Source organism: Protopterus annectens, chromosome 16.part0, assembly GCF_019279795.1.
Source record: "Protopterus annectens isolate FY-2018-M chromosome 16.part0, PAN1.0, whole genome shotgun sequence".
NCBI lineage: Eukaryota > Metazoa > Chordata > Ceratodontiformes > Protopteridae > Protopterus > Protopterus annectens.
The window spans coordinates 174,601,932-174,623,925 of NC_056750.1; the positions used below are offsets into that span (position 1 = coordinate 174,601,932).

The 21,994-nt window shown below is 40.8% G+C and overlaps 1 protein-coding gene across 1 annotated transcript in view; it reads right to left on the reverse strand.

Annotated features, from left to right (window-relative positions):
- Nucleotides 1-4,458, reverse strand: part of ACIN1 (apoptotic chromatin condensation inducer 1) — a 405,577-nt gene extending 401,119 nt beyond the window's left edge. The window contains exon 1 of the mRNA XM_044057793.1: nt 4,348-4,458. Within this exon, the coding sequence (XP_043913728.1) occupies nt 4,348-4,391 (44 nt within the window). The 5' untranslated portion in view covers nt 4,392-4,458. The remainder of the gene's footprint in view (nt 1-4,347) is intronic.
- Between the last annotated feature and the right edge of the window lie 17,536 nt (nt 4,459-21,994).

Sequence of the window (21,994 nt, forward strand, 5' to 3'; positions counted from 1 at the left end):
AAGAACCCCTGCACTACCAGGCTATAATTCATCCCACACCTTTCGACCCCAGAACTTGGACCGAAGCTCCAAAGGTGCTTCTATACTCATAAAGGATGCACACACCTCCAGACTGGTAGCCCAACATAACGCATCAGAGATACTTTCGGTACACCTAATATTGGGTAAGACAGCGAGTCAGGTCACAGCCTGCTATAGGTCCCCAACAATGTCCCAAGACTCGCACTCTGTGTTCCTAAGCACATTGGAGAATATTAGGGTCCTACCCAACACTCTCATACCGGGCGACTTCAGCTACCCCTACATTAACTGTGAAAACTACTCATGTACCAATACACTTGGCCAACGTTTCCTGGAATTCATTAATTCAAATGTCATGTCCTGGACCAGCTCGTTCTTACCCCCCACTAGATGTAGCAACATCCTTGACCTGGTCATTAGCAACATGGGCGACCGTTGCTCTACACCAAGAGTTAACTCCTCCCTGGTTAGATCCGACCACAAACTAATCACCCTGGAAATCCACCCCCCCCCCCCACAAAGGTAACCACAATGAAAAACTTCTCCAAAGCTAACTTTGGGCTCCTAAAAACAGATGTGGCTAACTTCATGGCACCCATGCAAATGGAGAATAGTTGCAGGACCGCCGAATCATACACCAGTTCACTGTACAAACACGTACACAAATGCATGGACCTCGCCATACCCAACAGAACCAAGACACTCTCCTCCAAAAAAGGAAGCCAATCAGGTGGTCCAATACCATAAACAAACTCGACAACAGAAGGTAGAAACTGATGCAGAATAAGGTGAAGTCCCAAGACTGGAAAAACTCCCTTATCAGCCTCAACAAAAAGCTGAAATCCCTCATCAAATCATCTAAAGCTAGCTATGAAAACAGAATTGCAGCAGATTGTAACAAGGCCTTCTATAGTTATGTAAAGAATCTCCATGGCTATACCCAGATTTGCTCCGAGCTACTGCACAATGGTACGTCCTATACCGAGCTAACAGATATTGCCAATATACTGACCGACAGATTCAATGTCAACTCACCCCCCCAAAACAGACCAATCACAATCTCAGTAGATTGCCAGGCACCCAGTATTACTGCTGCCCAGGTTAAAATAGCACTGTACAAGGCCAAGAATACAGCTTCCATGGGACCTGACAATATCCCTGTCTTATGTTCTACATGAACTACAGAGCGAACTGGCACCTCACCTGTGTGCTCTGTTCAATCACAGCCTCACCTCAGGCTTTGTCCCTACCAAATGGCACACTGCTACAGGTCATCCCTCTCCACAAAGGAGGAGAAACTACAGACCCTGGAAACCGTCACCCCATTAGCCTGACGAGTCTGATATACAAAGCTATGGAACACATCATCATGGACATAATAAACAAGGATATAGGGAATCTCCAAACTCGGGATCCCACACAGTTCGGTTTTGTGAAGGGAAGATCATGCCTGCTCAACTTGGTTGACTTCTCTGAGTCAATCAGCAGAGCTGTGGACGAAGGCAAGGTGGTTAATGCAACCTACTTTGATCTGGCCAAGGCGTCTGATACCAATCCCCATTCAGGATTCATAGAAAATCTCACTAAGCTAGGCATCAACCCCTATATCACTAGGGGGGTTGCAAACTGGCTCACAGATAGAACCCGCAGTGTGAAAGTAGCAGACTCCAAGTCACACTGCCGACCAGTCACAAGTTGAGTCCCACAGGGTTCGGTCCTGGGTCCTCTCCTGTTTGGTACCTACTTCTCTGAAGTCCAGGCCAATACAAAAGATCTCTGGTTGACAAAGTTCAGACGATTGCAAGCTGGGAGCTATTATTAACTCCCCAAGTGATGTTGACATCCTACAGAAAGGCCTCAATGAGACCAACGACTGGTGTCAGAACCATGGCCTTAAGTGCAATGTCAAAAAAATGTGTTGTCATCCCCTTTGGGAAAAACATGGTTCCCATGAATTACCACATAGATGGTAGTTCACTGAACACAGAAGGTGTTACAAGAGATCTGGGAACACAAGTTGACAGCAGTGTCTCTTGACCACCACATTGCCACTGTGGTCAGAATGTCTTTATGTGGTACATCTTGTCAAAGCCCCATTTAGTACGTACCTCACTAGACACCTGCAACAAGTGGAGAGGCTGCAAAAGTACCACACATAGAGGATCCTAGGCCTTATTTGTCCTATATGGACAGACTCAAAAAAAAAACTCCAACGATTCTCTGTCTATCGCCTACTCTCTTCTTGACATACAAAGCCATGTCTGGTCCAGTTCTGTTAGAAATGCTACATCTAAAGAAATCCTAATTCCTCCGCACCACATGCTCCAGTGACCTCACACTGGAGGGACAGGTTCATAATCCAGAGACTGCCCTTGCTATGGAATAGACTTCCAATGCATGTCAAACACAGCACCTCACTGCCCTTCTTAAAGAGAAACCTTGATGAGTGGACAGGAAATAGAAAATTCACTCTAAGGATCATTCCAGTGGCTCTACTCGACAGAGACACTGGGAACCAAGGTCGGGTGGCACGATGTCAGAGTAATCTTATGGGCTAGGTTTGTAAAGGCCCCAGGGCCATTAGCCTAGTTCACACCTATGAACTGTGGGTGACAACTGTGAAAATCCAAATAATTAGAAAACGACGGTTTTCTATGCATTCTAGAACTAGAACATCCTTTTTCAAAGTTCTTATAAATAGTAAAAACGAGAAAATCCACCTTGTCTGTTGCCTGTGTGCGGGTAAATTTAAAAAAGGACATTTATATTACAAATTCGTCCAGAATGTTTGTTACCTTCTGAAGAATGAAAATGTCATCCAAATAACGGCAATAAATGTGCCAAAATTTTGGATAATCTGATTTCAACACACATTGTTTCTCCCAACCATACATGACCAGATTCATGTATATGGAAGTGCAATTAGCCCCCACAGCCAAGCCTTTAGTTTGCTGAAAAAAAATTCCCTTTCAAATAAAATGAAGTCATTGGACAAAATTAAGTCCACTACTTCTACTAAAAAATTAAACTGTCATCCAGGTTAGCCAATTCGACAACAGCAGAATGAAATAAATCAAGGCATTCCTTGTGGGGGTAATGGTAAATAAATCAATGACGTCTACTAGAGAGAGAAACTTGTGTGTGTATCAATAAACTGAGGTCGAATTTTCGTTAAAATATCCCAACTGGATTTACAACGACAAAATCTGAAACACTGCTTGTAACTATATACATCATGTTGTAAAGTGCTACAAAAAGCGCTGGCAGGGCTTTCTGGTATTATGAATATGCATCAGCTCACACCAACATTCCATTAAATGACCCAATTATTTTTTGTATTGCACTTTTCAGACTGACATTCAAAAGACTACAATAACATGGGATACTGCAAGGGTACCAGTTTTAAGGGTACTTTATAATGACAACTGCTGGGAATCCCTGAGATACACAAATATTTCAGGCCACCCAATGCTTAACTGAAGACGAGTCTTCTCTTTTTCTGTACACTAAGACTGTGGAGACTTGCCTTAGAACATCTGGCAGTTAAGCAAACAAAAATAAGCTGCTAAAGCTTAGCTACATCGGCTTAACAAAATGAAAAAGACAAAGGAGCACATAACGCTGCTCGGGAATTCCCGGGAAAGCTTGCACCCACAAACCAAGTTTAAAACCACCGAGCCCCAGTGCCTGCAGAAATACAACCTGCAGCTTAGAGGTTATTCAGAAAAGTAAACTCACAATACTCCTTCAGCTTCAAAGGGAGCACCTAATGGATCCAACTACAAACTGATTCAACACATACGATGCTGGGGCAGGAAAGTAAGTGCATTCCCAATAAACGTCCCGGTTTGTCCCCAAGCATACGGCCACTTAAGAACTATCAAAAGTATTAGACTACAATATGCTACACACACACACACACATATATATATATATGTATAGAGGCATCCACATTTTTGTACGTACGTACATGTACATGTACATACATGAAAGCAGCAACAACGAAAAAAGCATCACCAACAGAAGGCCTATTTGGTGCATAATCTGACCTACTAAGAGTTCAAATAGTAAACCAATACTAGAACTCGAGCAAAGTCACTGTTCTTCGTCACTCGAGGTTCACTACTACCACAAGATGGCTAAATAACCATAGAGAAATGCCATTTGTCTGAAACTAGCGCCGTTGGTTGGGAATAAGGTTTCACTACCAAGGTGCGGCAGTGATCGTAATACACATTCACCTACTGTTGTTTACTAACAAAGCTTAGTACCCAAGTAACTACACTCATGCACACTACATCCACATGAAGGAAACGAGCATCAAACCCTGAATTAACGGGAGTCGCTTCTTCCACGGCTTGGTCCGACATTCTTACGGTGATTCCTACCCTGCCACCTTGTTACAATGCTTCCCGGAAGTTGCATTGAGAGTTCCCTTCACTTCCGGGAGCACAGTACTCACCGAGTTATGACTGACCTTACCTCTCAGTGTGTAATTGAATTCAGTATAACTACCCTTTCTTAGTTTGAGTTTTAAAACGTATGTATTCCATGTTAGCAAAGCCTGTCGCGTATTTACTGTCAAGAATTTTCTAACTTTTATATGTTAAATAAAGAAAATTATGCAATTTTAATACATTAAAATATTTTTTATAATTATAAAGGTTTTACAGTGTTAAACCTAACATAGTTTATACACTTAGAAACAATTCCCAGATCAAGTATTAAGTAAAGCATACCATACACATAAAAGACTGACTTTTAACTAAAAATCGCTTTCCACTAGCTAAAGCAATAAAGCCTTCATCACGTCTGTGACAAGATCTAAAATCATATACATAGGCAGACAAATCATGGGAATGTGGGTTGCAAACACATAGGTAATGTTTTCCTTAAGTAGAATTCAGTTTGACCTAATCAGTAGTGTGTGGGGATGGGTACTTCCCATTATAAAATGTACTTTTTTATGGCCCTCTTTGTATTAGTTTGTCTTGACTAGGTTGATATGTTTAACATTATATAATATTTCTGAGTTTTGTTACTGAAGATCACTCGTCTGTGACCAATAACGACTTGTTGTTTTGGAACTCTACCCGTTTTTCATGATTTTTGGGAATTATTGTGAATGAGCTCATCAACGAAGTTTTAAGACCACTAGTTTTTCTGTTTTTTATTTTTTCCTCAACACTCATGGTGGTGAGTCTGGAACTAGACAGATTCCTTTTCTTGTTCATTTCTTATATAAAGGAACACTTTTTAGTTACCCCGTGAACTTCCTAGTTGAAGCTGTTAGCAACTATTCCACATTTTCTCTTTTTCCCCATTTTGGAAAGTAATATTCCACATTTTGGAGATGGAGGGCTGTGCCCCACATGGTCAGTCTTAGGCCAGTTGAACCTATGGAGCAGACCAAAAATATGAGGCATAAATCTGGACATTTTGCAAAAATTTGATCAGTTGAGAGGTATGGGTCCTGCTCCTACAGGGGGGCCCACACTATGGTATAGATTCATAGATTGTTACTAGACTAATGACCCGGGGGCCTTTAAGTCTAGCCAAGATTTCCCAATAGAATAATGATGTCCTGTATCCAAAAAGGACATTGACAGCCAGACATTTATAAGCTACTGCTGTCCGTAATGGACAGGGCTGCCAGGCCTGTTGTAAATTTCCATTTCCCCATCCACTGGTCTAGGCTGCACTTAAACTAGGTAACAGTAATAGACAAGTCATTTTGTGTTATGCAACTTAAAGTATTTGCCCGAGAGATATTACAGTAAAATGCAAGTCATTATCCTGTTTGTAGTTTGCTTCTGTAGTAGTTACCTGTCTAGTGAAAGACTACATTTGCTGTTTGCTGTTATTCACTGCACTAGTGGCTAGTCTAGTACTGTTAATACTGCAGTTTCACATTACTTGCTTGGCTCACAGTGTTACCTGCTCATGCTCTCAGAGTAGTCAGTTGCTGCTGCTGAGTGCTTAGCAGGTTTTTAACCCAAAACTGGGGTCAGATAAACTATTTGGTTTTGTGTATCATTCCAATTACTGCTGAGGAAGATAAAAAGTGAGTTTAATTTCAGGACTAACAGTGGCATTGAGTTTTGTTTTGTTTCATTTGTTGATGTGAGATATATGATTGATTGAAAATGAATGTCATTATATGAAATAACTGTGGAAAGTCAGCCTCAGCCAGTATGAAAACAAACACCAGCAATCACAAAAAAAAAAAAAAATGGACAGATACTGTCATGTGAGATAAATTCTGATCACCGAGGCTTCTGATAGAATGATGCCAGTTCAATATGAAAAAGAGACTCTTGCTGCTGCAGTAGATAGGTGCAAAATAATCCCAGAGAAGTGAATCACAAGATGTGGGTGTTTTATGGTGGTGAGCAGAATATTATTCCACTTGGCTAAAAGAGGCAAACAGTAAGAGAAGCACTTTGACTCATAAAGGCCTTGTAGGGATATTGCATGTTCTAGGTTATAAACAAAATTGGGGGAAGGACAAGAGGAAACAAAGAAAATGCCTGGACTGGATTGAGGTGGAATTTTGGGGTTGACTATTGTTCAAAGCTAAACAAATTGTGTGAGTTTTACCTGTTCTGCCTACACCCATGTGTGTTTCCTTAAGGCATTTTGGTTTCCTCCTTCCTGTCAAAATATATTGCTTAGTGGTTACTATATATTATCCCTGCATGTAATATTTACTGGTGTGCTTGTGGCTTGGGCTATGGCTGGAAATTATCTGCTAGCATTAGTCCACTTATCCTGTTTAGCAAATAAATAAATAAGTAAATAAAAATAAACCTTCTGAAATGGTCGTAATTGTGGTGATATGCAAGCAATGCTGTTTCTAAGAAGAAACCATTGATAATGATGATAAGGAGGGTTAATATTGCTGTTGTTGAGCATTCTGAGGTTGTTCAGCAGTTTTATGTGAGTTTGTGGAAACACCCTGATTGCAACAAGATATGAGATTTAACTTGGCAAGGGACTCCAACAATTCATATCAGGTGCAGGAGGTGATTGTAATCCCATTGGTATGAGATGAGACAGTATAATGCAGTTTAAGTCAGTCTTTCTACAACCATCAAATCCTCACTGACTAATATGGCCTGCATTTCCTGGCATCCAGGGACATTGGGCATGGAAGGCAAGAGATGTTAAATGTGAGTCAGAAGGTTTTACTATGTTTCATGTTTCAAATAAGCTTACTTCAGATTAGTATTGCATGCTTGGTGTTGTTGCCAGCACCTCCTAAAATGTATAGGTTCATATGTTCATAGGTAGGTACTAGGCTATCTACCCAAGGGCATTTATAAGCCTAGCCAGTGTGTGTCGGCTTTCGCCACCCCATTGATTAATTAACTGAGCCTCTGTCAAGAAGAGCCAGTTAAGTGATCCCAGGGGTGTATTTTCTGTTACCCATATATGTGTGTGAAATACTTAACTTACAAATAGATTGTAAGTCCAGGAAGTTATCAGGCAGAAGGGGATTGTGGTGGGAGTGGAGTGGTAGGTGGCAGGTGATCTCAGGAGCCCCACCAGCATAGTCCATATTGGGCCTAACAGTTGCTAAGGCTGGCCCTGGTGCCACTCAGTCCCCCCCCTCATCAGACCTCATCAGGTCTCTGATCATAACCAAGTTGTTATATATATTTTCAAGAAATTGGTGTTAAGAAATTCACTTCAAGGGCATAGAGAAGAAAAGATGGAGATGAAACTTATCATCCATTTCAAGAAATCAGAATAATACCATGCATCTGAACATACATAACATGAAGCAGCATTATATTATATAATAAGTGTTCTTTTCTGATCTATTTTGTTGTGTATGCATACTATCTAGCATTATGCTGTTATTCAATGTTTCACTTCTGACCGGTTATATGTGTCAAAAGTAATGATATACGCATGCGTAACTATAACATCACCTGAAGCATATTTTTAATATTTACTTTATGTAGTTATGTGTTTTCATTTCTCTGTAAACTATAGTAGAAGTGCTTCAAATTGTGTTGCAAAAGTGATTCAAATTGAATTATGAAAGGGATTCATGTGGTAAATAAACATCCCTCCCTATGTGTCCAATGTCATGGCTGAAAAGGATCCATGGACCAGTTCACTTAACTAGTTAACAGATTAAATAAATAAAAATATAAAAATGAAAGTTATGTACTTACATAATGCTGCATCTGTGTTACCTTGTTTCATCTGGTTTTGGTTGTTGGATCCAACCAGATCCAATCTTGGTGCTTTTTCAAGAGATTGGATCTAGGGCTCTGACTTCTCCCCTACCCATAATTCTGCTGGTCCAAAAATTACCTCAGATTGAGTTTGCCTGCTTATAGTTAGAAATCTGTACTAAGAAACATAAAACAGGCTTATCCTGACCACCCTATATGACAAATAGGGCATAAGTAAAGACAGCGAGAAAAACTGTCCAAGAGACAAGGCCACTGGTCATGCCCAACTGTCCAGCCAGGACTCAAAGAATGACAATTTAGAACGGGGGACAATAGAAGGGATGCTGAACCAGATGAAACAGGACAATACAGATCTAGCGTTATGGTAAGTATATAACTTTCACATCCGATGTTGTCTTTTTCATCCAATTCAACCACTGGGATAGATTCCCAAGTTACCCAAAAATCCATCTAGTTTCAAGAAAGGATATTTTTGAGAATGGCAGAGCCAGAGGATATATGGGATCTGGATAGTACATCAAACTTGTAGTGCAACACAAAGGCATGAACAGCAGACCAAGTAGCTGCAGCAGAATTCTCACCAATGGGATCCCTACTCATAAAGGCAGTGGAGGTAGCCACCTCTCTGGTAGAATGAGCCTTTGATTTACCATGTAAGGCCAAGCCTATGTTTTCATAAATGTAGGGGATACATTTGGAAAGCCACCTGGACAGTGTTACTTTAGAGACTCCTTGACCCACCTTAGCTTTTGAAAAGGCAAGGAAGAGTTGATCAGACTTTCTGATATTCTTTATCCTGTGCTAATAAAATATGAGTTGATGATGAACATGCTGACAATTGATGTAGAAGGGAAAATAGTGGCACAGGTTAATGGCTTTGAGCATCTGGGAGGGGTGATTGAAGAGAAGGGACGTCTAAATGAGTAAGTCAAAGCTAGAATCAGAGGGTCTGCACCTAGTATGACAGAAGACTGCCAAAGAAGCTGAAAAGTAAGGTGTACACAACAGTGATGTGACCAGTACTACTGTGTGGTACAGAAACCAGGGCAGTAAAGGCAGAGGAGGTGGGGAAACTAAAAGTGATAGAGATGAAGTGCCTGAGATGGGTGGTAGGATGCACACTGTGGAACAAACAAAGAAATGAGGACATAAGAGTACAAGCCAATGTGGTTCCAATTGCAAAAAAGATCAAAGAGAACAGATTATGGTGTTTGGATACATGTGCAGAAGACAATCTGCAGAAGATCTGGGACAGACATAAAGAAGGCAGGATGAAACAAGAGCATCCAGCAAAGAAGTGGATATATTGTGTGAGAGAAGACCTGTGACAGTCAGGCATGAGTGTCAGAGAAGGTAGGGGAGTGGCACTGAATACAGAGAGATGGCAATAGTTGACACAACATCCAACCCCATGTAGAAAAGGGGGGTTGATGATGATGAAGCAGTTTATACATCAATAAACCAGTAAGGCCTTACTTATCCCTAATACTAACCACTGTAAAATATTTTGGGAATCATTTACTGTGTCAGCATACTTTAAGAAAGTTAAACATTCCCTTCAAAATATCTATATAAAACCACAAATGTGAAAATCAGTGAAGTCAGTGATACATACAGATGTATATCTACCTGCTTTGATTTTAACTCTTTATAAATGCACAGTTACAACACTTTGCATGCCTTAATCTTTTTATATTACAGGAAAAAATAAAATATACTTAATGTAGAAAGAACTCTGGCCTTTTCTAATAGGTTCCTAGGTCTTAGGTGATTCCTAGACTAATGACCCCTTAGAGGGATTTCTAAGCCTAGGCATACCTCCCAAATGTTTATGGCAGGATGAATACCCTAGGTTTTACAGGATGTATGTAGATTTGGTCATGAGTGACCTAGCATTTACAGGCTGTATCTTTCTCTCTCTCTCTCTATTAGAGACAATGGTGTCAAACTAGGGGTAAATTTGCAATTTCCCATCCACTGGTCCTAGTTACACTTAAACTGGTTTAGGGAGGAGCTCTACTTGATATCGATAAGCAGCCTGTTGTAGAGAAGGGGTAGTCCCTGAGACACATACTCATCCCCTCAACTTGCCCATTTTATGTTGCAGGAAAAAAATTAGATCCCTCAACCTGTTAATTTTATTGCTACTTGTTTTGTGAATGTTCAACAGGTCCATCAGAGCAGGCTCAGAGGATACTTTACAGGCCAGGCATAGATCATTCCTCAGAAGCCTGTAGGATACTGATTAAAGGGATAGGGCTTTGAGGTGTTCTGCATAGGACATTTTGTTTACACACAGTATTCTTTTTGTTAAGAACCTCTGAAAATGCTCCAGTTGTTGCATATGTCTGGTCAGGTACATACTGAAGGGGGCACTGTATTTAATAACTGGTCTGATGAGAGACAAGTATGGTGGAATAATGACATCTTTGGAACTAGATGCCATATCCTTTTATAAGCTACACAACACAAAACGACTTCCTTACTACCGTAGACACATGATGGTCAAAGGATAGGTTACTGTCTATGTGTGTTTCTAGATCTCTGATAACTTAGTCTACTCTTAAAGGCATGTTATCAATGTGGTAATTTCCAGGGGTGGTTGTTTTCCCAAAATATACTAATTTGCATTTCTTGGTATTAAGTCCATGGCTCTGGCATGGGGGAAGGGGCATTTGTGTCATTGAGGGATTCTATGACTGCACCCAGTTTGCATTTGTCTGCAAACCTGGTCAGCCAGAGGCTGAGAAATAGAAGCCAAAAAGAAGAGGCCCCAGCACTAAGCCCTAAGGGACTGCACTAGTGACTGGCCTCTTTGTGGATGCAGACTCCCATACCCTAGCCTAACTTCTTAAGCCCTGTCTGCCAGCCTGCTGGCTATCTAGTGGAAGACAAGGGGTTTATACCTAATTTAGTGAGTTTGTCAAAAATGTTTGAGTGGAGTATTAATGCTGAATGCTTTAGCCAGATTAAAGTAGGCCGTATGCACCATTTTTCCTTTGTTCAATACTTTGTTGAACTTTTCAGTGAAGTCCACCAGGTTGAGTAGGCATGGTCTGCCCTTGACAAAACCAAACTGTATTGCATCCAGTGTCTGAAGGTTATCTTTATCATTGTTAATCATTTTTGTTTCTGAGATAATTCTTTCCATGGCTTTACATATAAGACTAGTTAGGCTAATGGGTCTTTAGTTTTCTGGATCTATAGATGGCCTGCCCTTGTATAGAGGGATGACAGTTGTAGTCCTCTATTCAACATGCATGAAGCTTGCCTGGAGGCTATGGTTAAATAGTGATACCAGTTGCCCTGACAGGTTGCATTTCATGCTATTTAAGAGGCATCTTGGGATATTATCGGGGCCCATCGATGCAGTATTCCTCACCTTAACAAGTGCATTGAGGGCCTGTTCCCTAGTGAAAGTTGGGGGAATTGAGGTTGGGGTATTTCCTGAAGTATGCCTGGGGTGTGAGTAGGGCTAAAATGGTATTTAATTTGTCAGCCAGAAGGTTTGCTACATCCTCTGGTTCAGTATAGGTTGATCTTTTTACTATTAGCTTGGTGGATTGCTGAGTATTGTCTTTGCGGTAGTAGACATAGCTAAAGAAGGTCTTGTGATTATCCTTGGCCTGGAAAGCTATCCTTGCTTTGAACTTAGCTTTAGTGGACTTGATTAGCCTCTTGATTTGCTTGCTGTTGTTGACTAGGGAGTCTTTACCTAGCTGGGCATTATGAATTTTAAATTTTGGTATGATTTTCTTTTTTTTATTATTATTATACAGCCTATTTATGGTTGGACTTCATCAGGGTGGTTTGTTATTTGAGTTTATCATGTGTTTTTTTTCAGGTAGGTACAGCTGCCTCAATGCAGCTATTAAAATGATTTTACAAGGATTTCATGAACAATTTTGCATAGGTACTGGTGTTCCCAGGGTTTTGGGGTTTTAAATTTTTTCAGGGAAAGCTTAATAAAAGGAAGTTTGTCTATTACCTAAAGGTAAGAGTGTTTATTGGGGACCTACATTTTATTTTCATTCAAAAGGAGACAGCCTTATGATCCACTCTGAACAACAAGGACATTACACTGGGGGAGTGCAACATTCTTTCCTACTAGTGAGGACCAGGTCAAGGATGCTAGTGCCCCTGGTGGGCGTACTGACTATTTGGTCCAGAATATTTACGTTTACACAATCCAGGAATCTCTGGGCTTGCATGTTTGTGGTTTTGCATGATTGTCATTCTGTGTTGAGCTAACTGAAGTCTCCCATGAGTATGGTACTGGATTGAATGAGGAGTGATTCCAGTGTGTTTACATAAGAGCTATGGGTCTCCTGGGTCATAGAGAGAGATATGGTATGGGACTTTGTCTATGGTAATTTGCACATGGGACAGCTCAAGCTCATCATACTCCTTCACCTTTGGTAAAAACTCTGTACCCATGAACTACCACATAGGCAGCAATCCGAATGTGTGATAAGAGACCTTGGGACCTAGGTGGACAGTAGTCTCTCCTTTGATAGACACATCGCCACAGTAGTCAGGAAGCCCTTCTACATGGCAAACCTCATCATAAAAAGGTTCTCATCCAGGAAAAAAAGAGGTCATTGTTCCTCTCTGCTCGTCACTCATTAGACCGACCCCTTATAGAGTACAATGCCTCTTTTGGAATGTACCTCACAAGACATCTGCAGCAGCTGAAAAGGCCACAGAAGTACCTCACAAAGAGGATTACTGGCCTCAAACAAATGCCCTACACTGACTACCTCAAAAAACTCCAACTTTACTCCATAGCATATTGCCTACTCCGAGGTGATCTCTGCCTAACATATAAAGCTATGTCAAACCCAGAGCTGTTGGACATGCTACGCCTAAAGAAATCCCAATCTCTCTGAGATACACGCTCTAGGGACCTAAACCTTGTCACCACAGTAAACAGGACACACTGGAGGGATAGATTTCTGTCCCAGAGACTTCTTATACTCTGGAACAAGCTACCCATATATGTCAAGCAAAGTTCTTCATTAGCACTCTTCAAGAAAAATCTTGATGAGTGGATGGGAAATAGGAAATACACCCCGGGGATCACTTCTGTGTCTCTGCTGGACAGAGGCACAGGAAAATAACTTTCTTGGGTGGTGTAAGCTATGGAACCTTGCTGGCTAGGCTTACGTAGGCCCTTGGGCCGATAGCCTAGTACCTACCTATAAACCTATGAACCAGTTTTGAGTTGTGTTTGCTCTTGATGAAAACTGAGACACCTCCTCTTTCTGTGAAGTAGTTGTTCTAAATATCTCACTGCAAGGGTGTTCTTTGTGGCTCTAAACCATGTCTTAGTAATAGTAACTGCACAGATGTCTATATTCTTCAGGGTAAGAAGAGCATGCCAGGGAATGGAGTTTCTTGTTCATATTCCTAGCATTGAGCAGTAATGCCTTCATGTTTTCCTGAGCTGGTTTTGCTATGTTGAGAGAGTTATCAGGGTGATAATGCCTAAAAAAGGCACTACTGGGGTGGACAAGGTTTTTGCCAATATTCAAAAGCCCAGAAGAGACAGATACAGACCAACCCTGGCACAGCAGTGTGGTCTCTCCACCATATCTTCCCAGGTTGACTGATACTGTACCCCCTTGGAGTGACATCAAAACATAAGCCAATTATTAAAGTCAATTATTTTCTGTTCCTATTGTGGCCTCATTCTTGGAGAAGGCAGAATTCTGCTCAACGCTAGACTCATACTGGCCTGGGACACATATTCTGAGAGATCCATCATGACTCTCTCTCTCTCTATCTCTCTCTTTATATATATATATATATATATATATATAGATATATATAGATATTCCAGGGAGATCTGTCTCGGGTCATGTACACCTACATGGACTATGACTGAGTCCTACTAGTGCTTGCAATTCAGTGAAGTGAGTGCATGGATGGTCTGACAGATCCTGACTCCAGATAGGTAACTGTCAGTGACTCTGTCCTTACTCAGCCTTGTGGGTTGGACATCTGTGTGCCTCACAGTGGAGTCCCCTGTGACCAAAATATTGGGTTGTGAGATGGTATGCCTTATGGGCTTAGAAGCTGAGGCATCATAAGATGTGGCTGTATGTAACATGGTGGGTGGTGTTACAGCGCAATGCTTTTAAGGTTGCTGAGGAAACTCATTATGAGTGCCACATCTATAAGGTCTTTGTGGTTTAGGAGAACTACATTTAAGAGGCTCTGCATATGTGGGTCTATGTGGCTGGTCTTTAGTAAGTGTGGTGAGTGCGGTTTGTGTTACTGACCTTTTTGTTATTGTAAGTGCTTGTATACGACAGCCTTGCCTCCAGTGGCATTGCATAACTAAGTCTCTCACATCCATCCATCCATCCGTCCGTCCATCCATCCATCCATCCATCCATCCATCCATCCATCCACAACCCCTTTTCCTATTTTTCACACGGGGTCGGGGTGTCACTTCAGTAGTGCCTATCATCTCGAGCCAAGGTTTACATCTCTGGGTGGCTAGTCATGCCGTGGTAATTAAGTCTCTCACATATCATAATAGTTTGTTTACTTTGTTTGAGAATCAGGTTGTTGCCACTAAACACAAGGCAATTGCTACCTAACCTCTGGATGCCCATATCCACCAAGCTAGCTGCAAAGATAGTAGGAAAGTGTATATTCATTGTTACAGGTCCTTGTAAAGTGTTCTACAAGAAGGTACTATAGGAGATTTCCAGCTAGTTAGCATGGCTTCTGAATCATAAAAGACTACAGATTATATTATCTGAGCCAAAACTCATAGGAGGGATGTCCGTCTGTGCCCAAATTAGTTGCTCTTAGCACAAATAGTTTCTTGGGGAATATCAGGATTAGGTAGTTATATATGGAAAATGTTCTGCTCTAGATGCCTACACCTACACAAGACATTGCTAACTGCCAGTGCACAATGAGCTGGATCTCACAAAAGTGACAACTTTATTGAGGCAAATAACAGCTCCTGCACCTGAGCTACCCACTGGGCCAGCTGGTCCCACTCTCTTTCTCCACAGGTTGTCATGCCTGTGCCAACATTGCTGCCCAGAGTGGAGAATCCCTGTCACAGATGACGGGTGATCCCCCAGCTCCTGCCAGATGTCAATTTTTTTTCCATTCACTGATGGCTACTGTTGGGTCACTTTTCTGCAGCTACGCCAGTATGCAGTAAGTACAGAGGGATCTTGGCATCTCTGCAGACCAGCTTGGGGCACGACCCTGGGTTTTCACAGATGCCATCTTGTGAATTGTCAGTTAAAAACTGAAGGATTTAAGTGTGGATCAGGAGATAACAAAGTGTGAACCACACCCTGGTGTGACATAAGCATGCCCAAGCCATGAAGCCATATAGGGTAATATCTATTAAACTAATCTGTCAATATACTAACAAGGACTGAGCAAGTCACGTGGACTTCTTCAGCTTTTGTACTCATTGGTATTAGTACTTTACTTATGTGGCTGGAAAACGTTCAGCAGTGTAGTATCTGCAGAAATGCTGTAGTGGAGCTTTTTAAATTCAAAAGTGTACCAGTATTCATTTATTTGCTAAATAAAACCATTTATGAGAATATTTGTAATATAACCTGTGATACTATGATGTGGTCATTTATGGCTTGTAAAGCAGTTAATTAATACACTTTTAAATGCTGTTGTGGTCCAGCTTTAGGAGTATCACTGATATTATTTTTGTAAGGTCTTCTAGTGGGTCATAGGGATATAGTATTATTAGGTTTCAGTCCATTAAAACAGACTGTTGTTATACTAAGTACATATGGAAACATTATAGAATAGTTTACCATGCTGAAGATCTTTTATGCACTTAAAAGAGCCCTAGAGCTTAACACCCTTCAGTGCAGGGTGCTCACAGCAAGCCAAGGTCACTTTACACCAACTGTATCTCATACTGTACATACTTGTGCAGTGCTGTGATTCATTCATTTGCATTGGAAATTTGCAAATAAACCTGAATTTATGCCTGTAAACTGAAGTCTGCCATTTTAACTTGGGCTCAGCCACATTTGGTGACAACAGTTGGGGGAACCATGAACAAACTAAAAAAGTAGGGAAAAAAAAGGATAAGAGTTGAAAAACAATAGTAAAACTACAGGATTAATACATTTCACTGACAACAGCTTGTCTGAACTACATTTTGCCAGTCAGGTATGTCAAATATCACTTTTTGTACAGAGTTAATCAATGGCATGGGAAAGTTTAAGGTGCCGTTTTTATCAGATGAGTAAACTGTTATACTTTATGGCCTTTACAAACAGTTTACAGGAAAGTAGGGCAGCACAAGTAAATGAATTGTCATGCTTATGTTAAAAATACATATATGTAATTACCTGCTTACAAAGTACAGTTGTGTAAGTAAACTTACCACAACAGTAGATGTTGGAATGACTACAGCTGCAGTAGCCTAAGCTGTATGGGTTACATCTCACTAAGGATATAACGGACAGACAGATTCCAAAGCTTCAGGGCAACTTACACATGCCAGGCCATTAGTCAGTTCAAGCTGAGCTGCCTTCAAATCAGGTTTGGGTGCCAGGCTCTTCAGATCTATCATGCCAACAGGGAGAGAGAGAGAGAGAGAGAGAGAGAGAGAGAGGCTGAAGCCCTGAAAAGGACAATGCTTGGAAAATAATAATAATAACAAATTCCCTCACCCTTCCATAAAAACATGCAAAAAAGGGGATGGTGGGAGGAGTGTCTACTGCAGCAGTGACCATTCGGACATCTACAGTGATGGTAAATTTATCTACACAGCTGCAGTAGCTGCGGTAGCCTAAGCTATATGGGTAGGTTAGCTTACCTCCTGGTAACTGTGCAGGAAGGAAAAAGGTCCTACTTATAGTGAATGTTTGTTAATAAACATTTCACCTGTAGAAATTCATAGAAAAAAATGTCGTAGCCCTGAGAAAGAATCTAGTTCATAGTGCTTTGTAAATATGTGCACAGAGCACCAGGATGCTATTTCTTGAAAACGTCTACAATCCAACCCTTTCTAAAAAGCCACAGATGAAGCCAAGGTCCTGGTAGAATGGACCTTGACCCTACCTGGAATAGTTTTGTTGTAGTAGATGTAACATGTGACAACCATTAGTAAACAGTCTGGATTGACAAAGGTCGTCCTTTTTTCCCCCAAAGAAAAGAAGAGATCAGAGATCCTGTAATATTTTGTTCTAACAAGATACCACCTGAGTTGTCTTTGGAGATCCAGGATAAGATGTAGCCTATCTCCCTCATATTAGGTTGCGTAAGGAAGACAGGGAGATAGATAGTTTGACTAAAGTAAAACTCAGATGATTCTATATGTGTAATTAAAAGATTAGTTCTAAAGGATACCCTATCCTTTTGGAAAATGAGATAAGGTTGACCCACCATAAGAGCTTGTGACTAAGATTCACTATTTGGAGAAGGCTAGGACAATTAGAAACACTGTATTCCATGTCCAGAATGTCAAGAAAGTCTAATGAGTTGGTTCAAATGTGTTAAATAAAATCAAGAATTCAATACACAGGAGGTTCAGGATCAAAAAGTTTACTAGTGTACACCAGGAGGCAAAAAACGTACAAGTACAGAATTTTGTCTAACATGAAACAGGAAGCACTCAGTTTTATATAGGTTTAACATTCAAGCTGTGCCCACCTTACTGACGTGGTATGTCACAGGGCATCTACATCACTTTAGCTTACAGTCCTCTATTCATAAAAACTGCTGATGCTGTATATTTTAAAAATGTTTTCCTCTGGTAACAATACGGCCTTGCTATCCACCTGGTCAGACATAATGTCTTTCTGTAAAGTTACTTCTTCAAGGTTTCATATCAGTTCGAATACAATAGCAGATTCAGTCTTCTAATACCCATCTTTGTTCACTGTTACACTTTCCCACCAGCTGCATGCTATCTTAGTAACACATATACAAGGCCAAAACATCCCAGCAGGAAAGAGCAGAAGATTTCATTATTTCACACATTTAATTTCCTGACCCAGCAGATAATTACTTGTGAAAAGCATAAACATTAAAACTTGCTAAGCTAGCATCTGCCAGGGTCGAAGGTCAGCTTGCTTCAAGCCACACTGCAGTTTCAAAACTACTTAAATTTACACATGAATTAATCCTTTCTGTTATATGATTAATAGAATAAAATGCATTATATACTACTTTGCTTTTAAACTAGCATTTCTCATATATTCAAATACACATTTTTCTAACAAAATGCAACAAGAGTTAGTATACTAACAGCAAATTAAGATCCTAAGGAGCAGCCACCTGAAATCAAAGAGGCTTCATATGCAGCACTCCTTTCAAAATATTTTCACATGAGATGGCATTGAAAGTGGGAGATACATGGGCAGATGTGCTGTAAAGGCCAACATGTAAACCTTGACTGAGTGGAAATACAGGCCATAAGATAGTAACCCACACAAATAATGTAGAAGCAAAGGACACTAGCCCTGATTGGGTGTTGGTTCTTTTCTTGGCACCTTTACTAATAAATTATTTTCTAGTAGCAGGATTTATTGCCTCTTTTGTATCTGCTGCACATCCTCATAAAACAGTGCCAGAAAGGTATAACATTTCTAAGATCCAGCCAGTCAGTTATAGTTGTTATGGTCAGAATGTTTCAAACACCCTGGTTTTGTGTGAGTAGGTCCAGTCTATGAGGAGCTCATTGTAATATCCCCTGGCATTTCCAAAAAAAAGGGAAAAAAGCACTGTTGTCTGGACTGGTGGGCCCCCTTCAGATGATCAACCTTTTAAAAGATCGGCTGTCATATAGCTGAGATCATATGATCGACCTTTCAAAAGCTTGACGGATCTGAATGTAGATCTCCATACAGTGCAGAACGGGAAGTTTCCCGTTACCACAGTGCAATGCGATCCCAGAATCGGTATATTTAAGTAGCGGGGGGTGTGGGGGATGCAGGGGGGCTTGCCCCCTTGCTAAACAGAGTTAGTTATTTTTTATTTTGTGTTATGGTGTTTACTTTACATGGTTAATGTTTCAAATGTTCGATCATATGGTCTCGGCCATATGAAAGTCGAACATTTGAGCTGTTGATCATGTAAAGTAGACCTGGACTGGTAGGGAGTCATCACAATAATCTTTGGAGAGTTGTTGTGAATCCTCAGAAATACCCTGAATATAATGGAAAGGGCAGAAAAGCATGCTGGAAAATTCTTGTCCAAGGAAAAGAAAAGGCATTTGTCTTCTAAGCCTTCAAGAATGTAAACCTGGGTTAGAAATTCAAGAAGTAATAGCTAAGAGGGAAGACAAAGGATTGATTTGTGGTGTTCTCACAAATTAATCAAATCTTGGAAGCCCCCCCCTATACATTTTGCAATTGTGAGGGTCTGCCTTGGTCTTAGTCAGCTTGTCTGCTACACAGTTTTGCTCTGGGAATATAAAAGATGTCTGCAGAGTAAAATTTTGGTGAAAAGCTATATCTCAGGCTACCATGACTAGTCTGCATACAGGGTTTAAAACTGGTTCCACCATCCTAGTTTATGTACTGCATCACTGTAGTCTTGTCTGTAAACACTAGTAAGCATCCCAGAGACCAAATAAGGAAGAGAGAGAGAGAGAGAGAGAGAGAGAGAGAGGGAGTGTTGAGAGTATTAATAAGATCCGGTATCTCTATTATTTATAAGTATTGTGGTCTGTCTTGTCTGTACCAAAGACCTTGCACTTTTATCCCCATAGATACTGCTCCCCAAGCAAAGTCTGAGGTGACTGTGTTGGAGCTAGAAGTGAAAATGGGAGACCTGGATTTTGGAAAATGTGATGTCTCTTTCAAAAAAAAAAAATCTCTGTATTCACAAACCACAAAACTGAAAATTGAATTGTTGGGGATGTAATATGATGGGCGCCACACAAACTACAGCTATCGACAGAATTTTGTCATGTTGAGTCTTGCAACATGTATCAACAGAATCATAGATGCCGTGAGACCCAGAATCCTGTTGAATTCCCAAGTTGAGACAGTAGTCTAAGTAGAAAAACTCTGGAATGTATCTAGATACAGATCTAGTTCTTCTCTGGAAGAAAAGCTCTTTAAACTGAGGTGTCCTAGAGATACTCCAGGAAACTAGTCATGAAAATGAGTAAAAAAATATCTATAAATTGTGTTTGCATTCCAGGCTGTGTAGGAGATCCCTTACCCAAGTGAGAGATTCCTTACACTTTGAAAAACACTCTGCAAAGAAAGGTCAGTTGTCTAAACAAGGAAAGTGAACACATTGCAGTCTGCAGTAGACTATCCCAGGATCTGGACACTTTGTCAGTGGTCGATTTACAATGAGCATACTACCAGAGTGCATGTTTTGGGATACTAATTATTCCTCATTGGATAGTATGGGATAACATAAGGAACATTGTAAAAGAAGCAACACTGAATAAAACCCTTCTCCTAAAAAAAGACGTAGGAGAGTTTCTAACACCCCTTGAGCACATGAATTAAGTCTGTTGAATGGGTAGTCCTCAAAAAGGAGGAAGAGACTCCCACTGTCAAAAGTACCCTTGATTGATTTAGGGTTTGTCAGAATGGGAGGGGGGATATCTTGTAAACAGTCAAACAGACATATTAGATGGTCTTTAGTTCGGGGGGGGGGAGGCTGTACCCTTTGGAAACTCCCTGCAATAGCTTTTAAAACATTTTCTTACCAGAAGCTTGCTGGGACTGTTTATTTTACCTTAAATGAAGGTAGCAAGGGGAGAATTAAATCCCTTGGCCAAGTTGGAGAAGGAAGGCTGAAAAACTTATAGAGCCTATAAATCAGCATAACTTGCATCACACTTCATAAAGACTTCTGAAGCAGATGGTCCAAAACTAACTTTCTGTTAGAGGGAGAATTCAAAATTTCATTTCTAACATCATCTGGAAGGTTTTGCGAACCCATCTGAGCAAACCTCCTCAAACCAGTTTCAGTGGCAACAGTCCTGAAAGTGACATCAGCAAAATCATAAGTAAATTTTACAGAGTGAGTAGCCACGTGAGACACAGAAGTCACTAATTACATGAAGCAGGTTACTCCTCAGAAGAGGAACAAATGCCAAACACATTTCTCATGTTCTCAGATGAGGCTATCAAGAACATAAATATATGAGCTAGGCAGCTGAGAATTCTAAAACAAGAGTTGTTGACAAATACACTTTTTGCCCCAAAATATCAAAAGCCATTCCATCCTAAACAGAATGAGAGGGGAAAAATATTAACCAAATGTTTAACAGTAACTGGGTTCAACTTCAGAATCTGCTGGGTCAGCTCTGGGAAGAGGGTATAAAAACTTAAAAGACCGACAGTGGCGCAGGGAACTAATGGCTCTGCTGGACAGTGGTGCAGGGAACTGATGGCTCTGCTGGACAGAGGCGCAGGGAACTAATCTAAGGGGATGGCAAAAGCCAACACATTCTGGCTAGGCTTATAAATGCCCTTGGGCAGATAGCCTAGTACTTACCTATGAACCTATGAGGAACGTTACAGTTTATCTGCTTGGGGAGGGGGGCAGTCTGGCTATCAAGCCAGATACAGGTGATGATAAAAACATTCCCCACAGCAGAAACAGGAAGAATGGAAGAAGGTTCTGAAAATTCCTGTTGTAAAGTGCAGTTGTGTAAGTTGCACTTATCCTATAACAGTAGATGTTTGAATTCCTCACTACTGCAGTAGTGGCCTTTAGGCTGTCTGGGTTGTTTCCCTGCCTAGGAAACAAGAAATGGCTAGCACAACAAATCTCTG